This window comes from Pyxicephalus adspersus, chromosome 7 (assembly GCF_032062135.1).
Source record: "Pyxicephalus adspersus chromosome 7, UCB_Pads_2.0, whole genome shotgun sequence".
NCBI classification, from domain to species: Eukaryota; Metazoa; Chordata; class Amphibia; order Anura; family Pyxicephalidae; genus Pyxicephalus; species Pyxicephalus adspersus.
Window position 1 is genome coordinate 55,126,232 of NC_092864.1, and position 8,737 is coordinate 55,134,968.

The window sequence follows — 8,737 nt, forward strand, 5'->3', positions numbered from 1 at the left end:
TTCAATAACCAGGTGGGTAAAAGCTAGGCAGCCAAGTAGTTTTTAAGCACCCAGAAAGTACCGTATTTTCCGGCGTATAAGATGACTTTTTAAGCCCGAAAAATCTGTGCCAAAGTCGGGGGTCGTCTTATAGGCCGGAAAATACGGTAATTAAAGTTAGGGATCCACTAGTGTTTGGATCAAAACACCTACCCAATAAAGAGATTAACTAACTAGAACTGGTCCATGGCTATGCCAGTGGCTCTGGACCAGGAATGAGCCTAAATCAATCAAGTAGAGGGCCTAACACTCACAGAACTTCCAGACTTATCATACAATGTCAGGTATATAGTCTGGATATAAAAAATATATAGTGTGGAGAAAAAAAAATACATTTTTAACTGTAAATATTATACATTTTAACAGAAAAGAACCAAAATCATGTTATTGATTATATGCAGGTGTCAAAGAGCAATGAATTGTGATTGGCATACCTGTAAGGAACTAAGAAGCTTCTGCTAAAAATGTTAAAGTACAATGAAAAAAAAAACAACAAATCAACCAACCTCCATTTTCTTTATGCAGATCTTCTGCTGCCCCAGGAGTACTTACACAAGTCTAACAAAAAACAAAAATGAAATTCACTAAAACAAAGGAAAAAATATTCATAAAACTATAAGGCACTAGTGGAAGACTGCTACTTTACATCTCCTACAGGTTTGTTTTTCTGCACATCTTCAGGAACAGATCCTTTTTGTATTCCAAGCTGGCAAATCTCTGAAAAGCACTGATTCAGAAGGTTACTGTAAAATAGGGGATATCAACCTAAAATTATTGACGGTTTACAAATAATTAATTTGCAAAAACTGCCTGCTAATATGAATAAAACAAGGTACTTACTCAGGTGGAGTTTTCACTTTAGTGAGCTATGGAATACAGAAATAATAATTGCAATTAAAAAAAATCAGAATTCATAAATAGACAATGTAAACATAATTTTATCAAAAAAAATAAAAAAAAAAAAAAAAAAAAAAAAGGGATTGTAAAACTGCTTTTTCTGGACTCCATTGAGGGACACAGGAATCTGACCTGACACCTTTGGAGTGGAGGATTGAACACTAAAGGCTCATATAGGAAGACAACAGAAGGACCAGACAAGTATAGCCAAAATCTGGAAGAAACACATAGCTTAGACAAGCTCCTCGAGTGCCAGTTACACAGACAAGGTCTCATCCTGTATGTAAAATACATAGCTCCCAGTACAGGATTGGGGGGCAAGAAGTGTAACAGTCAAGAGGCTTAATATGAGACCCCATACGTTAGGAAAGGCTTACAGGAGGGTAACAGATTATTATGATCCCACAAGATCAAGGTGAGTACAAGGAACATAATTTTCTACAAACATTCTACAATCTATTGGTAAGTGGTTTCAAAACAAGAGAAATAAAAGGGACCTTAAAAAGTAACATTTCACTAAGAACCAGTACTGGAGGCTACAGACAAAGGCTATACAATGACAAGGAATAAACAAGCTAGGCCTGAGACCTAGAAGTAAAACAGAACAAAATACCCAAGGCGGAGGAGAATCCTGTTGAAATAGCCCAGCAGGCCTTCCCATTCCTGGAGGTTGGATTGTTTATACATTTGATAAGGGTTTGTTTGTTTATCTCCGTTCATTGTGTTTGTATTTGTCTCTGTTTTGAGTGTATTGTTGTATGTGAATTTTATAATATTATTGTTATTTTTGTGAAAAACATTAATAAAAATATTAAAATACAGAATCACAGCAGGAGGAGCCAGTACCAAAGGAGACTGACCTGACCACACATTTGTGGTCTATACCCCAAACTAGATAGAGAAATTCCAACAAATACTCATGATCCTTAGTAGAAGCTTCTAAACTTGAAAAAGGCCCCAGAAAAAGTCCTACAAGCAGGAGGCAAAATATATGATTATGGCAAAAGCTAATTACCCATCAAGGAATTGAGTTGCTTTTTAAGAGATTGTTTGAGCATACAGCAATGATGAAGCCAAAAAGGTCATAAAAAGGCAAACAATTGAAAGTAGAGTTTCAAAGAGCCAGAAACCAACAAGTACACATGCATGCTCCAGTTTTCATGCAGTACCACTAGTCTTGAACTGTATGTGATAATACTGGACTGCATGAATGTGAAAAGAGGAGCATACAGAAGGATAGATTGTGTATCAGTTTATTTTACAATCTAGGCCACCATTGGGGAGGTTTACTATTTTGTCACTATGACTAAAGTCAGGTCATATCCAAAAATATATGAGCAAATTACATTTTAAAATGGATATATTTGCTCTAGTGACAACTAAAGACTTCTAACACTTTAGAAAGATAGTTTCTTACTTCCTCGTGTCCTAAGAGGTCTCGGATGACTACATTTCACTTGGTTTGGGTTTTCCGGGTTTAATTTTGAATGCACACACTTGTTTTCCAATGAAACTTGGTGAGTGTAATTGATTTCTGAAAATGTATGGTACGTTCAGTAAAACAATAACACTTGATGTGCATCATAGTACCTAACTGTTGTTACTTTAAAACTATCTATATATAGGCTCTGGCCCTTTCCTAGCTTTTTAGTATCTTCTTGCGTTGTTGTTGTTGTATTGTCTATATCGCTATCCCATGGTATTTGTTTAGTTACTTGCCATTTAAAGCTCTTTCCAGCATAGTTTCAATTTTTATTTAGTTTTGCATAACAAATAAAAGCAATACCATTTCTGTCAGTATCTCTATTGAAGGGCTTTTCCCACTGTTCCTATCCCTGTGGTGCCTATACAAGAAAAAAAAGGCATCAAGCTTTTTTTTTTTTTTAGTTTTGATTCTGTGCCTTCATTTGAATGATTTAAATCAAATCATGCAGTGACAGGCCATGCGAGGGAAAACTTAGCCAACAAAGATACAGGTAGATAGACATAACATAAGCTGCAATCCCTTACTCCTATGAATTGAAAAGTCTGAAGAGCTGAATTCTGGAATTGTTGGATCTTACTTGCATACTCAGAGGAACCAAGGCATCGTGAGGTACTCCAGACTGGATCTGTGCCTTTATTTCCAGATACTTCTCCTCTACTTCAGCAAGAGCTGATAATAGGTTGAAATCATCAATAAATTTAGTTGATGCAGTATGCATGCTGATCAATGACTGCTTCTCCATGCACTGCTGCTGTGTTTTCCAGCACAGTTGCCAACACATCCAGCGCTGCACATCCAAAAGCTGCAGTTCAGCTTTTACGGCTCTCTTCTTTAGGGTTTCGTGTGATGTAGAACATGTATTTCTGTGCAGTGGATGATAAATATATTAAGTTACACAATACTCATCTCTAATGGTTTATACTCTCTTTATGGGTAGTACTCTTTTGTCAGGGATCACAGCATTACAGTGAAATGTTGCAAGTTAAAAATGTATATGTAAACCTCCAATTAGCTTTAAAAATAAAAAAATAATCAGGGGCTCAAAATGAACTAAAGGTGTAAAGAAATACACAATATGGTAATTACCTTTTATTACAGATTATAGTCAAAATAAAATACTCCTTTGCGGTAAGATAAAAACCATCGAACAGTTTGCTCTTTTAGTTTTTGTAGTTTTAACAATTTATATATCACAGTATATGCTTTTGCATTGATTCATTTCTTTTCTAAATACTATTACATTAAAAATAAATATAACTGCACTGTTCACATTATTCAAGTTTTGCTTTGTTTTTTTTGTTCCTGGTAGTTTCTGCCTGGTTTGGATGTACAACTGCTGTACTGATTTGTTCGATGTATGTATGTATATATTTTTTTGTGGTTATGATTTTGTATTTTTAGGTTAGCTATCATATAGAATTAAGCAGTAACAGCAAGCATAGTAAGGTTAGGATAAAGGGTTTCCCTGCCTGTTATAGAAGAATTGTGTTTTTTTTCTGTTGTTCCCGTTTTTCTGGTCTTTTCTGCCCCCTTTTCTTATACATAGATATTTCAGCACGAGGATTCATGTTGGGAAGCCCATATTGAGACTGTATTGGTAATTTCTGATTGATTGCTTATGTCTTAGTATTGAATTCGCACAGCACTGTTCTGCTCCATGGAGGTAGGCCAAATAAGTGGCACTCTGGTGTGCTTGCTTCAATAAAGTACAGTGGTCAATCTGCCAAGGCAGCTTTACTAACATTGTTGGGAACAACTGAACACAGACTTACGCAACAATCATCCAGCATGTGTAGCTGTAGATGATGGCTCTGTCTTATCTCTTTACCTTTTGTCTTTGCTATGTTAGTGGGATTTTAGGATCCCCATGCGGACCATGTTCTAAACTCATTGGACCATGATGGGCTTTGGTCATTTGGGGTACCCTTAATGAACTGGATTTCGCATATCCTCTTGAAAAAATGTAAAATTGTAACTATTGCAACATAAAAATATTATCTGGTGACATAGGTCTGTAAAAGGGATAAGTGTATATATTTTTTTCCATATGGCAGGCAGAATCTTACATTTACCCCTGTTCTCCAGGTAAATCCTGTTAAGATTTATCCTTAAAACATGTTAAGCAATATATTGGGAAATGTTTTAGAAGCAATACTCATGTCTGGACTACAACGGACTCGTTGATACAACATTTATTGGACTTTGGATGGACTACTTATGGTCTGAATTTTTTAGGCCCATGTGTGTTATGTACCAAGACACTTTAAAAAAATAAAAAAAACCTTAAAAAGAAAATGAAAATATCCACTTTGTGTTTTCACCCCGTTATTTTAATGAATGTTCAAAAAATTAGTGAAACTAACTTTTAACCATTGTGGTATATTACTGGGGGTTGCTCATGGTAACAGGATGCTTACAGAGCAGACAATAGGCAGCAGACTCCAAAAGTCCAAAATAACAGCAGTATTTATTTTCTTAGCCCAGTGTTACAGCACACTCTCCAGCATATTCAAGTAAAAACAATAAAACAACAGTGGCCCAGCTGGGCATCTAGCTACCTCACTGGGTGCATTGTCTCTCTAACCCTCAATATCAACACTGTTTCACTCACAGTTCATGTCTTGTTTGCCCGCTTACTTTCCTGGAGCTCTGTCTCCTCTCATGCAGCCTTGAACCCATTCTGGCTCCCTTCACAGCCTGGAACAGTCTCCTCAGCCTGGAACCCTCTGGCTGCCTCCTCAGCCTGGAACCCTCTGGCTGCCTCCTCAGCCTGGAACCCTCTGGCTGCCTCCTCAGCCTGGAACCCTCTGGCTGCTCACTTCAGCCTTTTGCACCTGAGTGCAGGTGCATATAACCCAAACTGTGATTTGGGTTGGGCCAGGGAACCCACCCTTTCACTCCCTTGGTCTGATCCATGGCCCTAAAGTCCCTGGTTTCTTCCTAAAAATCTATACAAACATAATCATACTCTCTTTCCCTGGAGCCTTTACAACATTAGCTCTATCTTTCTTGACATTTTTAGGGACAATGTCACACCATGTATCCGTTACCCATTTTTTAGTAGATAATATTTAAAGTCACAGTTTTCTTGTTTGTGGAGTGGAATATTGATATATTTCCTATCTAGGCTACTGGCAGAAATTGATGATAAATCAAAACATGTTGAGCAAGGGATGAATGAAAAAAATCCAACAATGGCCACATCTGTTCCTGTCAGAAGGAATTAAAAAATGGGAAATCACTTTAAAGTTATGTCCTCTCATTTGCTCAATGGCAAGCAGGAAGCAAATACATTGCCTATTAGAATAGGTATTTTCCTACCTAAACTAACAAAAAAAAAAAGTTTTGGCTTTAAATACTCTTACTAGAGTATTGGGTTTATATACCCTTAGGAGGTTATACACTTAAAACATTTTAGAACGACAGAGCTTTTGTGAGAGAAGACAAATATGTAAACAGACTAAATAAAAGAAACAATTATCACACTGTCCAGAAACTAGATTTTTGTTGCTGGAGGCGATTGTTTGCAATCACCTTGGGTTTAAATATCATATGAGCATGTGTCCACTCTATCAGCATAAAAGTTTTAATGATGTTTTAGCATTTTATCTTGCTAAATCTACTGAACAGCAGTAAGTGCCTAAAGCTTAATACCCACAAAGAATAAAATACACCGCTCTTGTCTGTACAGTCTGTCATTGTTTGCAAAAATTATTACTAAAGATTGTTCCGAATGACAATTGTTCTTCTGTAACAGTTTTTTTTAAAGGCTTCCCTGAAAAATTTTACATTTACAAAAAGCACCCATATTTCACTTGAATACATACTAACACCCTGATCCCTTCCAATAATGAGTGTATAATATTAGACAGTGTGGCCATACCTAATGTCTACTAAATGGACCATTTGTTGTTAGGTCTTCTTTAGAAGAAAATATAATGGGAAATCAAACATTTTACAGTTGTACTAAACAGAAATAGGGTAAAGAAACCAGTGTGAACTTCTGTTTTGTATAACTTGTCTGTGTGGGATGTGATTTCAAGTCATTCTTGAATTTTGACTTACTCCTTGCAGTTGTTTATGTCTTTGCGGTCTTCAGATCCCACTGCACCCTGGCAAACAAAGATACAGAAAAATGTATAGTAAAATTTTAGCACATCCTCCACTCTTTGTAAATTATAAAAAGAGTTTTGTAAATAGGTCAGGACTAAAAATGAAAGCAGCAAAAAAACAGTAACAAAATACAATAAACTATAGGAAATAATAAATATCTTAAGCAATTATAAAATCAAATGAGTGTACATATGATGGCAGGGGCGGCTAAGATTTTAGTTATATTTTATAAAATTTAAATTTTTTGTGTTTAATAAACCCAATTTCTACCACAAGTGGGCTGATCTACACTATACAGAAGTGATAGTAATGATTTGTGTATCTGTAAATCCTCCCTATCAGGCAAAACAAAGCTAAATTAAAAAACAAAAAAACTTGCAAATGAAAAAGCCTATCTGTGTACTATAGAGTTGTTCTTGTGTCCATGGTAATTTGTGTTTGTTTTGTCTGTAGTTTTCACCATTTAATATCAAATATTCTGAATCTGTGACATTTACCTGAGTGAAGTATCCTGCAAAATTTAGATCTGTATTCACACCCTTTTCTTGCCAGTCATATTCTTTGGTCTGAGTTGCCTTATCACTGTGACAATCAATTAGCAAGGAAAGATCTGTATTACAGGACTTATTTTTCTGTTCCGTGGCTGTCCTTTCAGCACTGTTGTTAATTTTGTGACACATCGCTTTCAACAAGTCATTGTCTTCCACATCTGGTGTTGCAAAAGCAGACCTATGATCATTACTGGAGGATGTACACAGGAGTCCATGCAAATTGTTATTTTGGTTGTACACAAAATTACTAGAAAGATCTTCAAGGGCTTCTTCAAAAAGACAAGACTCTGTATCAGTATGGTCCTCGAAAGAAAAAGGTGAACTGGATCTACTATAGTTCCCACTTTTAACCGACATGAATGTTTCATCATCACATGTATCACTAGCCGAACATTCTTGATCTATAGAGTTTTCAGATTGGTCCAGACCTTTCTGCCACTGATAAATGTTTTGGCTATCTTTCTCCAGCACTACCTGTCCAGGTTCTTGAAAGTCTGTACACTTGTTTCCAGAAAAAATGCCTTCTTGTGTAAACTTAAAATGATCAGGAGGGTCCCATGATTCAGGAATAGCTTCCTCGCATTTGTGGAATATTGTGTCAGCCTGCACATAACTATGTGGCAAATGCTCTGGAATGGCAATCGTATTGGCACTAACAATCTGATTGTCAGAGCTGCAATACGACTTGACCGATAAGAGGTTCACATCTTTCTTGCCGAATGTACCTCCTGTGCCAGGAAGAGAAAATGGAAAATAATTATTCTGAGGCTTGATGCCTTCAAGACGTTTTGGTTCAATTGGAGTGGTCGGGTGTTCTGACTTTATGGAGGCCTGTGTTGTATATTGATAATTGGAGTTTATATTACCAACTTCTTTTTGTTTAGAACAATTACCTTGATCAAACCAGAAGTTTTCTTCACAATGAACCACTTCCCCAGTGTGCTCTCTGAAGTGCAACATTTCATCTTCGTGGGTATACAACTTTTTTTCAAAGTATATGGCAGTATACTCTTTGCTTTCTTGATGATCCATAATGGGATAGGAAACCTCGAAGTAAATTGTAGTAATGCTCAGTGATTACTGGAATATTCTTTAAAGAACAGAAACTTCACCAGAACTTTCTTAGAGCATAAAATTAGATTCGCCTGTTTAAGAGAGCATAATTAAAAAAACATTTAACTATGAGATGCATTTATGAGTACAAAACAAAAATAAGATTAAGATTAAACAATAGGATTTTGAGAAAACATAGGCTAATTGCAACAGTTTTTACTTCCTACTACGAAAGCACTATTAGGCATTAAAGCTGTGACCAAACCAAGTTAAGCTTTTTTTTTCCACCTACTGAAAAAAATCTTTACCTGTAATGGTCAGTCTACTAGTTTACTAGTCTACTAGTTTAGCAATTTCTTTGCTATCAAGGCCCCAGTACTTATCATAAAACAACAAATTATAAGTGCTTTGGTAATTAATATAGGAAAATGAACTAGGAGTTGAAACAGCCCCTTTCATTTGCAATTTTCAACTTAGAACTTTATAAGAAAACACCTGGATTCAAACACAAACTCTGGTGCAGTCATCTTCACAAAGCCACGTATGCTGCCTTTCATTCATACAAACCTAAACCTGGGACTCTGCTTACAATTTTTGC

The 8,737-nt window shown here is 36.2% G+C and overlaps 1 protein-coding gene across 2 annotated transcripts in view; it reads right to left on the reverse strand.

Moving 5' to 3' along the window:
• Nucleotides 1-8,226, reverse strand: part of RBM44 (RNA binding motif protein 44) — a 21,779-nt gene extending 13,553 nt beyond the window's left edge. For both annotated transcript variants that reach the window (XM_072418531.1, XM_072418530.1), the window contains exons 1-6: nucleotides 7,033-8,226; nucleotides 6,488-6,534; nucleotides 3,000-3,285; nucleotides 880-905; nucleotides 695-782; nucleotides 546-597 (exon numbers count right to left, since the gene is read on the reverse strand). In XM_072418531.1, coding sequence (XP_072274632.1) covers nucleotides 546-597; nucleotides 695-782; nucleotides 880-905; nucleotides 3,000-3,285; nucleotides 6,488-6,534; nucleotides 7,033-8,118 — 1,585 coding nt within the window. In that variant the 5' untranslated portion in view covers nucleotides 8,119-8,226. The remainder of the gene's footprint in view (nucleotides 1-545; nucleotides 598-694; nucleotides 783-879; nucleotides 906-2,999; nucleotides 3,286-6,487; nucleotides 6,535-7,032) is intronic.
• Nucleotides 8,227-8,737: the final 511 nt, after the last annotated feature.